The sequence below is a fragment of the Neoarius graeffei genome, chromosome 10, assembly GCF_027579695.1.
Source record: "Neoarius graeffei isolate fNeoGra1 chromosome 10, fNeoGra1.pri, whole genome shotgun sequence".
In the NCBI taxonomy this organism is placed as follows: Eukaryota; Metazoa; Chordata; class Actinopteri; order Siluriformes; family Ariidae; genus Neoarius; species Neoarius graeffei.
Window position 1 is genome coordinate 92,048,703 of NC_083578.1, and position 17,804 is coordinate 92,066,506.

Genomic DNA, 17,804 nt, shown 5'->3' on the forward strand with positions numbered 1-17,804 from the left:
GTAGAATATTTATGTTCCTACAGGTGTTGGAAAATGTGCATTCTTAACCTGAGTTATAATAATAAATACACATTGATTTATTACTGGAAAGAGACCTTTGCCTTATTTAACAAACAACACACTCAACATTTAGAGTATTTTCAATTAATGACAGTATAGTCACAGACGAAAAAGCACAGCATCAAATTCTGGGTGATAAACAACTGTGTGGATCATCATGATGAAATCAGACTCCATATTTTTTTACTGATTCACTGCCACAGTGGTGTCGGTAAAAAAAACACAGGACTCAAATAGCACACTCAGGTCAACTCACTATCAACAATTACTATCCATACAGGACACTTTTTCGATGGAATAAAAACGTGTTCTATTCCCTTCTAGCGGGTTTCATTCATTTGGTTTGATAGCATGCAATATTGTTAGTATATCGCTTATCCTACGTGTATTATGTCACTCTACCCAATGGAGAATGAGTGTTGAATATGGTTTACGATATTGCACGGTTGTCAAGACAACACGTCACATGTTGGAGACGTAAAACTTCCCCGCTAGTGAGCGACTGTGACAATTTGTAAACAAACATGGCCGCCAGGTTTGTTTCATTAAATACAAAAGATATTGAGAGAATTTTGAAAGAGAAAGACACGTTGAACACCTGAAAGGAATGTGTATGTATAATAATAATAAAAATAATAATAATATTGTCTGACCTGGCGACTTGTCCAGGGTGAACCCCGCCTTTCGCCCGTAGTCAGCTGGGATAGGCTCCAGCTCACCTGCGACCCTGTAGAACAGGATAAAGCGGCTACAGATAATGAGATGAGATGAGATAATATTGTCTGGCTTTTTTCATGGTCTATCAGATATATTCCATTCAGCTACTCGTCTTTGACTCATTCAGTATCATGCTCACTGAATAGAATATATTAGTCAATAATTAGTCAAGGGTGGCACGGTGGTGTAGTGGTTAGCGCTGTCGCCTCACAGCAAGAAGGTCCAGGTTCGAGCCCCGTGGCCGGCGAGGGCCTTTCTGTGCGGAGTTTGCATGTTCTCCCCGTGGGTTTCCTCCGGGTGCTCCGGTTTCCCCCACAGTCCAAAGACATGCAGGTTAGGTTAACTGGTGACTCTAAATTGACCGTAGGTGTGAATGTGAGTGTGAATGGTTGTCTGTGTCTATGTGTCAGTCCTGTGATGACCTGGCGACTTGTCCAGGGTGAACCCCGCCTTTCGCCCGTAGTCAGCTGGGATAGGATCCAGCTCGCCTGCGACCCTGTAGAACAGGATAAAGCGGCTACAGATAATGAGATGAGATGAGAATGAATATAATCCTGTCAAACAGGCACGCCTGTGGTGGAGCATTCGTTATATCCAAAATGACATTTTAAAAAAATTTAATTTCTTTTGAATTTCAGAGCATCCTATGTGTTTATCATGTAGAGCTGAAGATGTGTTACATTTCTAGATGTTTCTCATTGTGAAGAAGTCTGAAAATTATTACTACAAAAGTCTTCAGGACTTTTATTTTATTTTATTTTATTTTATTTAAGGAATTTTATTTTCCACATTGTAGCAATGTTCAAGCAAACTGTAACTCATACATACACCTGCTCACTAACTGAGTCACCATCCATCTAAAAATAAACGAGCATCCCTTACAAAAAGTTTAGGTTCCTATCAGACAGCTGTGGTTAAACTTTGGCAAGGTCATGTTTACCACCACTAACTGTGATGGAGAAGGTTATATTTTCACCTCTGTTTGTTTGCAGAGGTGGACAGTAACGAAGTACATTTACTTGAGTACTGTACTTAAGTACACTTTTTGAGTATCTGTACTTTACTTGAGGTTTTTTTTTTTGCATCTTATAACTTTAACTTCACTACATTTGAAAGACAAATATCGTACTTTTCACTCCACTGCATTTCTGTCAAGGTCCTCGTTACGTGTTACTATGAAGCAGCTTTGAAAGTGGATGTTTTTTTTCTTTTCTTTTCTAAAACGTGATTGGTTTTTTCACAGGTGACACTGAGAGCCGATCAGTAATCACTAGGGTCACGTCACGTCCATAGACTGTATAAAATCAAGTTCAATGATTTCCCCACAGAGCCCTGTGATGACCTGGCGACTTGTCCAGGGTGTACCCCGCCTTTCGCCCGTAGTCAGCTGGGATAGGCTCCAGCTTGCCTGCGACCCTGTAGAAGGATAAAGCGGCTACAGATAATGAGATGAGATTTCCCCACAGCGTTATTTAACGTGATCAGTTGATGGCCGAATGGAAGGAGGCGGTTTTTCTGGGGAATGCACACACTCATGGCCATACCTGGAAACCATGTTTCAGTTTTCTGAAAGGAATAAAGAGTCGTTTTATTGTAAATGTTTGCTTTGTTTGCTTAAAACAGAGCACATCACGGCCTACAAAAACTTGCCGTCCAACCTGCGGAAGCATATTGAGGTATATAAATGTTTTATTCCAAGAGAAAGTTTGCAATGAAGTTGTCTGTGCTTTTAGAGCTAGCAATAATGTTGCAATAGCTATGCAGTCTGGTTAGTCAAATGACTTTCTATGGATTTGCCCGCCAAGTTGCCATAGCCTTGTCCACAGCTAATGTTAACACATAGCTAGTTAACTTGGACACCGTTAGTTAGCATGTAAACATGGAGTTGCACTAACATGAATAACGTTAACTTATCTGAAGTCCTTTCAGAAATGTTTTAGCATAATCTTGCGAAATAAACAAAATGTAGAAATCTTTATTTTCTAGTAACATTAGATACCCAATACGATTTTTAGTTTGAAAAGAGTTTGCTAGCATGTCAGGTGGAGACTGACTAGCTAGCTTAACGTTAAACCATGATGATTCCACAGGCAGATTCATATGTGCATGAATGCATACACTTATGTGTGCACACACACACGTGCACACACACACACACATACGAGACCTGTGAGATGGACAGTATTGTACTCGTCAGTCACAACAAACTGCTGGAATTTTTTGTTTTGATGTCAGATGATGGGTTTGCATTTTTTTGTCTTGCTTCAAGCAGTGTTACTGTTGTGCCATTATTAAGCTCGAGGTGTGGCTCTGGGTTTGAAGCAGGTTGGATTGTCATTTTTATTTTCTGAGCAAGCTGCATTTACAGCTTTCCACTGTCTTCCTGATTAACGTACACATAGGGGAGAGCGGGGTAAGATGAGCCAGGGGGTAAGATGAGCCACCCCTTGTTTCTAAGAAACAGTAAACAAATGTGACCATGTGACCACATTCAAAGGGGGCCGGGACCATTTACTTACACTTGTGGAGAGGAGCACCACATGTCAAACTAGGTGAGGGACATATTTATAAAAATGTGTTTTTGTGCTTTCTAAGTCAATTCCATGTTTGTCCACAGTGAAGATGATTTAGAGAAGACAAAAGTAGAATAATATTTAGATACATTAGGGTTAAGTTAGTGGCTTTCTAAGCTATGATATGAATGCTAATAAAAATAATTTTGATTAGCCTAATCCCCTTTATTAGCATTTTTCTACAAAATGGTGGCCACGGGGTAAGATGAGCCATTAGATGTGGGGCAAGTTGAGCCACTGGCTCAACTTACCCCATTGGTGGCTGAGCTTACCCAATATGGATGACACTTAAGTTTTCACATTTACTGGTCATATATGACAACAACATATATATATATATATATATATATATATATATATATATATATATATATATATATGACATCAGATGAGGAAGACCAGTTGTTAGATGTGGGGGATTATGTTGTGGCAAAATACACGGGGAAGAAGAAAGTGCATTTCTTCATTGGCCAGATAATCAAATTGGATTTCTTCGAAATAGAGGCAAGATTTCTCAAAAGAAGCCGGTCATGCCATGGCTCTGCAAGAAAGCCAACCTTTGTCTTCAAAGAGAAAGATGAGGCTGTCCTGTCAAGACAGGATATTGTGAAAAAATTGCCCCGCCCCTTTACTGTTGGGGGGACAGCACGGAGGGAGAGGCAAATGGTGTTCCCTTGCCATTTGAACGCTTGGAACATTGAATAATGATGAAATGATTGAATGATTGATGGAATGATTGCTGCATGTTTTAGCAATGTTTTAACCTACTGAAAGAAATAAGATTCTTTTGGCACTGTTCTACTGTTTTAGTAATTTCTATAATATAGTATATCTCTCATTCCCTCTCTAACCATCCCTCTTTCTATCTATCTACGCATATCTCTCTCTCTATCCATCTATCTATCCCTCCCTATCTATCCCTATCTATCCCTCATTCTATCACCTCTCTCTTCATCTCCCCTTCTCTATGCAACGGCCCTATCCCCCACTTGATTGACTTGACTTGATTCATTGATTGCATTTCTAATAATAAAAGTTGTTTACTTTGTTAACCTAACATGTTTTGTGTTGGCTCAATTTACCCCACACAGTGGCTCATCTTACCCCGTGCATGGGGTAAGTTGAGCCACTTGACTTTTTTTTTTCAAGAGGTAATATCACTCTAACCATAAGAGCTTATCAATTATGTTTTGCTCAGATAGTAACAGTACACTTTGAAATTTGGTATGGTGTGTAGACTGGAAGCAAAAATGGCTTTAACATGTAGTTATGATGAAAAATGTAAAAAGTGGCTCATCTTACCCCACTCTCCCCTACATGTGCACACACTGCCAGAGCCGGGTCAGAACCGTACCATGCTGCTTTGTGGGGGAGGGGAGGAGTGTTACAATTTAAAAAAATGAAAATAACTGACTCTTTTTCAGTTCAGTTGTGTTTCATGTTGTAATGTTCTACCAGATGTTTATTATACAGGTTCTACAAGTTAGTCAGTAAATCCAGTAGGTTGCTTCAGAGGCGTTAGGTTTTGTAAGTGTTGTGACAATAATACAACAATGTGTTGACGGAAAATGTACTTTTAATACTTAAGTATTTTTAAAAGCAAATATTTCAGCACTTTAACTTAAGTAAAAAATTGACTGTCCAACTTTCACTTGTATCAGAGTAACATTTGACCAGTGGGATCTGTACTTTGACTTAAGTAATGAAGTTGGGTTCTTTGTCCACCTCTGTTTGTTTGGTTGGTGGTTGTTGGCTACATGTTTTTTCCCAACGTAACTCAAAAAGTAGTGAACGGATTTTGATGAAATTTGGTGGAAAGTTGAGCCATGGGCCAAGGAACAATTAAATCAAATCAAATCAAATCAAGTTTATTTGTACAGCGCTTTTAACAATAAACACTGTCGCAAAGCAGCTTTACAGAATTTGAACGACTTAAAACATGAGCTAATTTTATCCCTAATCTATCCCCAATGAGCAAGCCTGTGGCGACGGTGGCAAGGAAAAACTCCCTCAGACGACATGAGGAAGAAACCTCGAGAAGAACCAGACTCAAAAGGGAACCCATCCTCATTTGGGCAACAACAGACAGCCTGACTATAATATTAACAGTTTTAACAGGTATAACCCTCAACTGTCCTCATGGGGCCGTCCTTCACAGGAGTGGGGCGATAAAACTCCGACCAGACACAGGGCACCAGGATGGATCAAGCAGGTCCGAGGGGCAGAAGAGGCCAGCATCTCAATCCCAGGATCAACATGTAATTCAGAGGGACAGATGGGGGGGGGGGGGGGGGGGGGGGGGGAGAGAGAGAGAAAGAAAACACGTAGTTAGGTATGCCCTAAAAATGACAAGTATTAAATCTGTGTGGTAGGCTCGCAGAGACGAGAGTCTTTACATCAGGCATGACACACAATGGCATGTTAATATGGTAAAAAATATATCATGACCTGCTCTGGCTGGATGCTTGATTGGGTGATGGGAGCACACTCCTCAGCAATGATGAGATGCAGATGGGACCCTTAGGCCTGGCCAAGACAATTCAGTTACATTTCACCGGGTCTGGGACATGCGACAGAATGTCTGACGGCCGATTCCCTGCAGGCTACGATAGCCAGTCGAGGTCCCCACCGTCTCCACCAAAAGATTTCCTGTTGACTCCATGTAACTCAGAGGGACAGATTTGGGGTGGGGGGGGGAGAGAAAGAAAACACAGGTGGTTAGGTATGCCCAATGTCACCTGAATAAGTAGGAACAGTATACATATTGCACCAAGTACAAGCAGGGACTCCGGCAACTAACTATGACAGCATAACTAAAAGGAGAGAGCCAGAAGGTAACACAGGTATGAGGGAGCCCCGGGACATAAAGCAGCAGCCACTGCACCGTCAACAAACTCGAGTGAGCAAGCGAGTGGGGACTGACAGCATCCATACATCCCAGTTTACCAAAACACTCTATGTCTGAGGACCCTCCAGATCTACTCCTTTACCTCATAACACCATTAACAAAAGGCTTGACTAAACAGATATGTTTTCAGCCTAGACTTAAATGCTGAGACTGTGTCTGATTCCCGAACATTACTTGGAAGGCTGTTCCATAACTGTGGGGCTTTGTAAGAAAAGGCTCTGCCCCCTGATGTAGCCTTCACTATACGAGGTACCAGCAGATAGCCTGCACCTTTTGATCTAAGTAGGCGTGGCGGGTCATAGAGGAGCAGAAGTTCACTCAGGTACTGTGGTGCGAGACCATTCAGTGCTTTAAAGGTCAATAGTAGTATTTTATAATCAATACGAAATTTGATTGGGAGCCAATGCAGTGTGGATAAGACAGGCGTGATGTGGTCATATTTTCTAGTTCTAGTTACATATTTAGATTTTAATGCAAATCTGGATATGTATGTGGATCCAGGATTTTTTTTTTTAACTCAAAACGCAATGAATGGATTTGGATTATATTTGGTGGAGAGCTTTAGTAATATCTGAGGTTCAAGTGATTTGATTCTGATGTTGATAATATGTGACTTGGGGGAGGTATGCACTCGACCACGTGCCCTTCTAGTTTCACATGCAAATTAGTTTTGTGGCAAACTTCTGAACTTCTGACTAACTTTATGGAAAATCTCTAGCAAACAGTTAATTCTAAATTCTGTTTGTTGTCACAGGTTTGCTAGAATGTTTACTGTTTGCTGCATATGTATGTGTTTCTGGTAAATATTTAATATAACAAAAATATTAATTTCTTCTCATTACTGACAGACTGTTGCTGGAAATTTGGCCCTGGGGAGCAATACTGTCAAACTTATGACAGATGTTTCTGGCAAACTAATTTCTTTGCTGAAATCCAGCCACAAGTTTTCTGTAAATTTGCCACAAACATTTAGCTTTTTTAAGTGTTTGAGTGCTGAGACAAACTACTGTATAATAGAAACCATAAAGTCAGTTAGCTTTATAATCATTTCCACTGAAATTAACACAAAATGTCCATCATGAACTAAATGATAAAATGTTTTTTGTAGAACTGGCCATTTTTCGGATCTTTACAAGTATTTAAATCTACAAAGAAGTACACATGAAGTACAATGATTATAATTAATGAGAATTGTCTCACAGATTCATCTGATGTCAAAGCATCATTTATTAGACTTTCAGCATAAAATTATGAGAAAAAAACTTTTTTAAAAAAAGCTGTTAATAGGCGACTTTTTGTCTGATGGATTTTATAGAAAAATGTTTTTGAAGTGTAGTCAAGAAGATTATTGTTAGTAAAGTGCTAATATCAGAAATGTTTTTCCATTCAATTATCATAATTATTATAATTATTAAAAATTAAATAAAATTAATTTTGTTGATGCATAAAATGTGATAAATTTAATGACCAAGGAAAATAATAAAAATAATATATTTGGTTTTTCGAGGCAACATTTAAATCAATAAAACAACTACAATTTTCACTGCTGTGTAAAGCAGTTTTATCATGAAAGGGTTTTTTTCTTTCATTTTGTCATTTTAGTGCTGATATTAATGTAGGTGTAAAGAGCAGTGAGGATGATGTAAATAACTCAGATTGCTAACTAATAGGAAACATTTAATAATGAGCATGTCAGCTAAATCTAACACGTGCCAGATGCTGACTCACAGCATAGCATGTTAGCAATGAGGCTACGATCGTTTCATGGCCTCCAAAATAGCAACAGACATCACATGTTATTTGTAGTTAAATTTGAATATTTATAAATACACCAATATTTGTGATTTTTAGCGTATTTGAGAATCTCATGTGATTTGTCTAAAAACATAGATACAGCATGATTGATCATGTTTGTAATTGTTTGTGTTGTTTTGTTGTCTTTAGGACTCCGGGGGAGGAGACGGACTCTGGAGACTGTAGCTCTGATCATTATAAACTTTCTGTGTTTGCTCCTGATCGCGAACACCCTCATGCCAGAAAAGTGCGAAAAAATCACATCACCGAAGATGATTCGTGAGGCCCAGCCTCTGGAGACGACTCCTACGTGCAAACAAAACATGTCTGCTGCCAATATTGAGGGATTTTATAGCTTGCCTACTTACATCCAAGACTTCCTGTACTACCGCCACTGTCGGAATTTTCCAATGCTGCTCACTGTTCCTAACAAGTGCAACCTTCCAAAGGGGTCAAAAGAACCTTTTCTTCTGCTGGCCATCAAAAGTTCACCGAAGAACTACGAACGACGGGCAGTTTTGCGCAAAACGTGGGCATCAGAAAGACTACAGAACGGGGTGTGGATCCGCACCGTGTTCCTGGCCGGCACCAACGGGGTTGGCTTTGAGAAGCGGAGGTTAAATAAACTCCTGGAGCTGGAGAACAAGAGGCACCAGGACATCCTGCAGTGGGACTTCATGGATACCTTCTACAACCTCACGCTCAAGCAGGTCCTGTTTATGGACTGGATGCAGAAGTGGTGTCCCACTGCAGATTTCTTCTTGAATGGAGATGATGACATTTTCGCCAACACAGACAACATGGTGGATTTCCTCAAAGGGCAAGACGATAACGACGGAAGCAAACACCTGTACATTGGCCAGCTACTCTTGGACAGCATACCTATCCGGGACAACACCAGTAAATATTTCATCCCAGAACAGATCGAGAAAGGCGACCTATATGCTCCATACTGCAGCGGAGGTGGCTACTTGTACTCCCGTTTCACTGCCAGGGCCATTCTCCAAATGTCCCAGTCCATCACCCTGATGCCCATCGATGACGTTTACATGGGCATGTGTCTGAAACAAGCCGGACTCCAACCCAGAGACCACCAGGGAGTCTGGGCTGATGGCCTCATCATTCCTTCCAACAAACTGGACATTTACGATCCCTGCCATTACCGTGAGATTATCCTCGGCCACAAATTCAGCCCTCATCAGATTTTTCTGCTATGGAATGAAATCCATCGGAAAGATCTGGACTGCGCAAAGAAAGAGACAAGTTTATAGTGACAAACTGAGCACCAGAAGCTGAATTTTCAGCCAGTTTATTTATTGTACAGACTTTAATCTGAGCAACTCCGGTTGGTCAGGTCCTGTCATACCTGAATGAATATGAAGAGCTGGAATCTTTATACAATATTAAGCTTGAAGAATGTCACACATTCTGTTTTTCTTTTGTTTTCTCTCTGTATGTTGTTGGGTAACTGCATCCCCATGTGTGTGTATAATTTTGTATTGTTGTATTGTCTTATCTGAAGAATTAAAGGTTATGTAGAATATTTATGTTCCTACAGGTGTTGGAAAATGTGCATTCTTAACCTGAGTTATAATAATAAATACACATTGATTTATTACTGGAAAGAGACCTTTGCCTTATTTAACAAACAACACACTCAACATTTAGAGTATTTTCAATTAATGACAGTATAGTCACAGACGAAAAAGCACAGCATCAAATTCTGGGTGATAAACAACTGTGTGGATCATCATGATGAAATCAGACTCCATATTTTTTTACTGATTCACTGCCACAGTGGTGTCGGTAAAAAAAACACAGGACTCAAATAGCACACTCAGGTCAACTCACTATCAACAATTACTATCCATACAGGACACTTTTTCGATGGAATAAAAACGTGTTCTATTCCCTTCTAGCGGGTTTCATTCATTTGGTTTGATAGCATGCAATATTGTTAGTATATCGCTTATCCTACGTGTATTATGTCACTCTACCCAATGGAGAATGAGTGTTGAATATGGTTTACGATATTGCACGGTTGTCAAGACAACACGTCACATGTTGGAGACGTAAAACTTCCCCGCTAGTGAGCGACTGTGACAATTTGTAAACAAACATGGCCGCCAGGTTTGTTTCATTAAATACAAAAGATATTGAGAGAATTTTGAAAGAGAAAGACACGTTGAACACCTGAAAGGAATGTGTATGTATAATAATAATAAAAATAATAATAATATTGTCTGACCTGGCGACTTGTCCAGGGTGAACCCCGCCTTTCGCCCGTAGTCAGCTGGGATAGGCTCCAGCTCACCTGCGACCCTGTAGAACAGGATAAAGCGGCTACAGATAATGAGATGAGATGAGATAATATTGTCTGGCTTTTTTCATGGTCTATCAGATATATTCCATTCAGCTACTCGTCTTTGACTCATTCAGTATCATGCTCACTGAATAGAATATATTAGTCAATAATTAGTCAAGGGTGGCACGGTGGTGTAGTGGTTAGCGCTGTCGCCTCACAGCAAGAAGGTCCAGGTTCGAGCCCCGTGGCCGGCGAGGGCCTTTCTGTGCGGAGTTTGCATGTTCTCCCCGTGGGTTTCCTCCGGGTGCTCCGGTTTCCCCCACAGTCCAAAGACATGCAGGTTAGGTTAACTGGTGACTCTAAATTGACCGTAGGTGTGAATGTGAGTGTGAATGGTTGTCTGTGTCTATGTGTCAGTCCTGTGATGACCTGGCGACTTGTCCAGGGTGAACCCCGCCTTTCGCCCGTAGTCAGCTGGGATAGGATCCAGCTCGCCTGCGACCCTGTAGAACAGGATAAAGCGGCTACAGATAATGAGATGAGATGAGAATGAATATAATCCTGTCAAACAGGCACGCCTGTGGTGGAGCATTCGTTATATCCAAAATGACATTTTAAAAAAATTTAATTTCTTTTGAATTTCAGAGCATCCTATGTGTTTATCATGTAGAGCTGAAGATGTGTTACATTTCTAGATGTTTCTCATTGTGAAGAAGTCTGAAAATTATTACTACAAAAGTCTTCAGGACTTTTATTTTATTTTATTTTATTTTATTTAAGGAATTTTATTTTCCACATTGTAGCAATGTTCAAGCAAACTGTAACTCATACATACACCTGCTCACTAACTGAGTCACCATCCATCTAAAAATAAACGAGCATCCCTTACAAAAAGTTTAGGTTCCTATCAGACAGCTGTGGTTAAACTTTGGCAAGGTCATGTTTACCACCACTAACTGTGATGGAGAAGGTTATATTTTCACCTCTGTTTGTTTGCAGAGGTGGACAGTAACGAAGTACATTTACTTGAGTACTGTACTTAAGTACACTTTTTGAGTATCTGTACTTTACTTGAGGTTTTTTTTTTTGCATCTTATAACTTTAACTTCACTACATTTGAAAGACAAATATCGTACTTTTCACTCCACTGCATTTCTGTCAAGGTCCTCGTTACGTGTTACTATGAAGCAGCTTTGAAAGTGGATGTTTTTTTTCTTTTCTTTTCTAAAACGTGATTGGTTTTTTCACAGGTGACACTGAGAGCCGATCAGTAATCACTAGGGTCACGTCACGTCCATAGACTGTATAAAATCAAGTTCAATGATTTCCCCACAGAGCCCTGTGATGACCTGGCGACTTGTCCAGGGTGTACCCCGCCTTTCGCCCGTAGTCAGCTGGGATAGGCTCCAGCTTGCCTGCGACCCTGTAGAAGGATAAAGCGGCTACAGATAATGAGATGAGATTTCCCCACAGCGTTATTTAACGTGATCAGTTGATGGCCGAATGGAAGGAGGCGGTTTTTCTGGGGAATGCACACACTCATGGCCATACCTGGAAACCATGTTTCAGTTTTCTGAAAGGAATAAAGAGTCGTTTTATTGTAAATGTTTGCTTTGTTTGCTTAAAACAGAGCACATCACGGCCTACAAAAACTTGCCGTCCAACCTGCGGAAGCATATTGAGGTATATAAATGTTTTATTCCAAGAGAAAGTTTGCAATGAAGTTGTCTGTGCTTTTAGAGCTAGCAATAATGTTGCAATAGCTATGCAGTCTGGTTAGTCAAATGACTTTCTATGGATTTGCCCGCCAAGTTGCCATAGCCTTGTCCACAGCTAATGTTAACACATAGCTAGTTAACTTGGACACCGTTAGTTAGCATGTAAACATGGAGTTGCACTAACATGAATAACGTTAACTTATCTGAAGTCCTTTCAGAAATGTTTTAGCATAATCTTGCGAAATAAACAAAATGTAGAAATCTTTATTTTCTAGTAACATTAGATACCCAATACGATTTTTAGTTTGAAAAGAGTTTGCTAGCATGTCAGGTGGAGACTGACTAGCTAGCTTAACGTTAAACCATGATGATTCCACAGGCAGATTCATATGTGCATGAATGCATACACTTATGTGTGCACACACACACGTGCACACACACACACACATACGAGACCTGTGAGATGGACAGTATTGTACTCGTCAGTCACAACAAACTGCTGGAATTTTTTGTTTTGATGTCAGATGATGGGTTTGCATTTTTTTGTCTTGCTTCAAGCAGTGTTACTGTTGTGCCATTATTAAGCTCGAGGTGTGGCTCTGGGTTTGAAGCAGGTTGGATTGTCATTTTTATTTTCTGAGCAAGCTGCATTTACAGCTTTCCACTGTCTTCCTGATTAACGTACACATAGGGGAGAGCGGGGTAAGATGAGCCAGGGGGTAAGATGAGCCACCCCTTGTTTCTAAGAAACAGTAAACAAATGTGACCATGTGACCACATTCAAAGGGGGCCGGGACCATTTACTTACACTTGTGGAGAGGAGCACCACATGTCAAACTAGGTGAGGGACATATTTATAAAAATGTGTTTTTGTGCTTTCTAAGTCAATTCCATGTTTGTCCACAGTGAAGATGATTTAGAGAAGACAAAAGTAGAATAATATTTAGATACATTAGGGTTAAGTTAGTGGCTTTCTAAGCTATGATATGAATGCTAATAAAAATAATTTTGATTAGCCTAATCCCCTTTATTAGCATTTTTCTACAAAATGGTGGCCACGGGGTAAGATGAGCCATTAGATGTGGGGCAAGTTGAGCCACTGGCTCAACTTACCCCATTGGTGGCTGAGCTTACCCAATATGGATGACACTTAAGTTTTCACATTTACTGGTCATATATGACAACAACATATATATATATATATATATATATATATATATATATATATATATATATATATATATATATATATATGACATCAGATGAGGAAGACCAGTTGTTAGATGTGGGGGATTATGTTGTGGCAAAATACACGGGGAAGAAGAAAGTGCATTTCTTCATTGGCCAGATAATCAAATTGGATTTCTTCGAAATAGAGGCAAGATTTCTCAAAAGAAGCCGGTCATGCCATGGCTCTGCAAGAAAGCCAACCTTTGTCTTCAAAGAGAAAGATGAGGCTGTCCTGTCAAGACAGGATATTGTGAAAAAATTGCCCCGCCCCTTTACTGTTGGGGGGACAGCACGGAGGGAGAGGCAAATGGTGTTCCCTTGCCATTTGAACGCTTGGAACATTGAATAATGATGAAATGATTGAATGATTGATGGAATGATTGCTGCATGTTTTAGCAATGTTTTAACCTACTGAAAGAAATAAGATTCTTTTGGCACTGTTCTACTGTTTTAGTAATTTCTATAATATAGTATATCTCTCATTCCCTCTCTAACCATCCCTCTTTCTATCTATCTACGCATATCTCTCTCTCTATCCATCTATCTATCCCTCCCTATCTATCCCTATCTATCCCTCATTCTATCACCTCTCTCTTCATCTCCCCTTCTCTATGCAACGGCCCTATCCCCCACTTGATTGACTTGACTTGATTCATTGATTGCATTTCTAATAATAAAAGTTGTTTACTTTGTTAACCTAACATGTTTTGTGTTGGCTCAATTTACCCCACACAGTGGCTCATCTTACCCCGTGCATGGGGTAAGTTGAGCCACTTGACTTTTTTTTTTCAAGAGGTAATATCACTCTAACCATAAGAGCTTATCAATTATGTTTTGCTCAGATAGTAACAGTACACTTTGAAATTTGGTATGGTGTGTAGACTGGAAGCAAAAATGGCTTTAACATGTAGTTATGATGAAAAATGTAAAAAGTGGCTCATCTTACCCCACTCTCCCCTACATGTGCACACACTGCCAGAGCCGGGTCAGAACCGTACCATGCTGCTTTGTGGGGGAGGGGAGGAGTGTTACAATTTAAAAAAATGAAAATAACTGACTCTTTTTCAGTTCAGTTGTGTTTCATGTTGTAATGTTCTACCAGATGTTTATTATACAGGTTCTACAAGTTAGTCAGTAAATCCAGTAGGTTGCTTCAGAGGCGTTAGGTTTTGTAAGTGTTGTGACAATAATACAACAATGTGTTGACGGAAAATGTACTTTTAATACTTAAGTATTTTTAAAAGCAAATATTTCAGCACTTTAACTTAAGTAAAAAATTGACTGTCCAACTTTCACTTGTATCAGAGTAACATTTGACCAGTGGGATCTGTACTTTGACTTAAGTAATGAAGTTGGGTTCTTTGTCCACCTCTGTTTGTTTGGTTGGTGGTTGTTGGCTACATGTTTTTTCCCAACGTAACTCAAAAAGTAGTGAACGGATTTTGATGAAATTTGGTGGAAAGTTGAGCCATGGGCCAAGGAACAATTAAATCAAATCAAATCAAATCAAGTTTATTTGTACAGCGCTTTTAACAATAAACACTGTCGCAAAGCAGCTTTACAGAATTTGAACGACTTAAAACATGAGCTAATTTTATCCCTAATCTATCCCCAATGAGCAAGCCTGTGGCGACGGTGGCAAGGAAAAACTCCCTCAGACGACATGAGGAAGAAACCTCGAGAAGAACCAGACTCAAAAGGGAACCCATCCTCATTTGGGCAACAACAGACAGCCTGACTATAATATTAACAGTTTTAACAGGTATAACCCTCAACTGTCCTCATGGGGCCGTCCTTCACAGGAGTGGGGCGATAAAACTCCGACCAGACACAGGGCACCAGGATGGATCAAGCAGGTCCGAGGGGCAGAAGAGGCCAGCATCTCAATCCCAGGATCAACATGTAATTCAGAGGGACAGATGGGGGGGGGGGGGGGGGGAGAGAGAGAGAGAGAGAAAGAAAACACGTAGTTAGGTATGCCCTAAAAATGACAAGTATTAAATCTGTGTGGTAGGCTCGCAGAGACGAGAGTCTTTACATCAGGCATGACACACAATGGCATGTTAATATGGTAAAAAATATATCATGACCTGCTCTGGCTGGATGCTTGATTGGGTGATGGGAGCACACTCCTCAGCAATGATGAGATGCAGATGGGACCCTTAGGCCTGGCCAAGACAATTCAGTTACATTTCACCGGGTCTGGGACATGCGACAGAATGTCTGACGGCCGATTCCCTGCAGGCTACGATAGCCAGTCGAGGTCCCCACCGTCTCCACCAAAAGATTTCCTGTTGACTCCATGTAACTCAGAGGGACAGATTTGGGGTGGGGGGGGAGAGAAAGAAAACACAGGTGGTTAGGTATGCCCAATGTCACCTGAATAAGTAGGAACAGTATACATATTGCACCAAGTACAAGCAGGGACTCCGGCAACTAACTATGACAGCATAACTAAAAGGAGAGAGCCAGAAGGTAACACAGGTATGAGGGAGCCCCGGGACATAAAGCAGCAGCCACTGCACCGTCAACAAACTCGAGTGAGCAAGCGAGTGGGGACTGACAGCATCCATACATCCCAGTTTACCAAAACACTCTATGTCTGAGGACCCTCCAGATCTACTCCTTTACCTCATAACACCATTAACAAAAGGCTTGACTAAACAGATATGTTTTCAGCCTAGACTTAAATGCTGAGACTGTGTCTGATTCCCGAACATTACTTGGAAGGCTGTTCCATAACTGTGGGGCTTTGTAAGAAAAGGCTCTGCCCCCTGATGTAGCCTTCACTATACGAGGTACCAGCAGATAGCCTGCACCTTTTGATCTAAGTAGGCGTGGCGGGTCATAGAGGAGCAGAAGTTCACTCAGGTACTGTGGTGCGAGACCATTCAGTGCTTTAAAGGTCAATAGTAGTATTTTATAATCAATACGAAATTTGATTGGGAGCCAATGCAGTGTGGATAAGACAGGCGTGATGTGGTCATATTTTCTAGTTCTAGTTACATATTTAGATTTTAATGCAAATCTGGATATGTATGTGGATCCAGGATTTTTTTTTTTAACTCAAAACGCAATGAATGGATTTGGATTATATTTGGTGGAGAGCTTTAGTAATATCTGAGGTTCAAGTGATTTGATTCTGATGTTGATAATATGTGACTTGGGGGAGGTATGCACTCGACCACGTGCCCTTCTAGTTTCACATGCAAATTAGTTTTGTGGCAAACTTCTGAACTTCTGACTAACTTTATGGAAAATCTCTAGCAAACAGTTAATTCTAAATTCTGTTTGTTGTCACAGGTTTGCTAGAATGTTTACTGTTTGCTGCATATGTATGTGTTTCTGGTAAATATTTAATATAACAAAAATATTAATTTCTTCTCATTACTGACAGACTGTTGCTGGAAATTTGGCCCTGGGGAGCAATACTGTCAAACTTATGACAGATGTTTCTGGCAAACTAATTTCTTTGCTGAAATCCAGCCACAAGTTTTCTGTAAATTTGCCACAAACATTTAGCTTTTTTAAGTGTTTGAGTGCTGAGACAAACTACTGTATAATAGAAACCATAAAGTCAGTTAGCTTTATAATCATTTCCACTGAAATTAACACAAAATGTCCATCATGAACTAAATGATAAAATGTTTTTTGTAGAACTGGCCATTTTTCGGATCTTTACAAGTATTTAAATCTACAAAGAAGTACACATGAAGTACAATGATTATAATTAATGAGAATTGTCTCACAGATTCATCTGATGTCAAAGCATCATTTATTAGACTTTCAGCATAAAATTATGAGAAAAAAACTTTTTTAAAAAAAGCTGTTAATAGGCGACTTTTTGTCTGATGGATTTTATAGAAAAATGTTTTTGAAGTGTAGTCAAGAAGATTATTGTTAGTAAAGTGCTAATATCAGAAATGTTTTTCCATTCAATTATCATAATTATTATAATTATTAAAAATTAAATAAAATTAATTTTGTTGATGCATAAAATGTGATAAATTTAATGACCAAGGAAAATAATAAAAATAATATATTTGGTTTTTCGAGGCAACATTTAAATCAATAAAACAACTACAATTTTCACTGCTGTGTAAAGCAGTTTTATCATGAAAGGGTTTTTTTCTTTCATTTTGTCATTTTAGTGCTGATATTAATGTAGGTGTAAAGAGCAGTGAGGATGATGTAAATAACTCAGATTGCTAACTAATAGGAAACATTTAATAATGAGCATGTCAGCTAAATCTAACACGTGCCAGATGCTGACTCACAGCATAGCATGTTAGCAATGAGGCTACGATCGTTTCATGGCCTCCAAAATAGCAACAGACATCACATGTTATTTGTAGTTAAATTTGAATATTTATAAATACACCAATATTTGTGATTTTTAGCGTATTTGAGAATCTCATGTGATTTGTCTAAAAACATAGATACAGCATGATTGATCATGTTTGTAATTGTTTGTGTTGTTTTGTTGTCTTTAGGACTCC

General features: G+C 39.6%; 1 protein-coding gene across 1 annotated transcript; it reads left to right on the forward strand.

The window, feature by feature from the left end:
- The first annotated feature begins 8,208 nt into the window (after positions 1 to 8,208).
- On the forward strand, positions 8,209 to 9,602 carry LOC132892667 (N-acetyllactosaminide beta-1,3-N-acetylglucosaminyltransferase 3-like). The gene has a single exon (XM_060930979.1). It carries the CDS (start codon positions 8,289 to 8,291, stop codon positions 9,321 to 9,323), a length of 1,035 nt encoding a protein of 344 aa, XP_060786962.1. The 5' UTR covers positions 8,209 to 8,288; the 3' UTR covers positions 9,324 to 9,602.
- The last annotated feature ends 8,202 nt before the right edge of the window (positions 9,603 to 17,804 follow it).

What these genes read in the sequence shown, in the direction of transcription:
- LOC132892667 (XM_060930979.1), top strand. Translation starts at nt 8,289, where the DNA reads ATGCCAGAAAAGTGCGAAAAAATCACATCACCGAAGATGATTCGTGAG.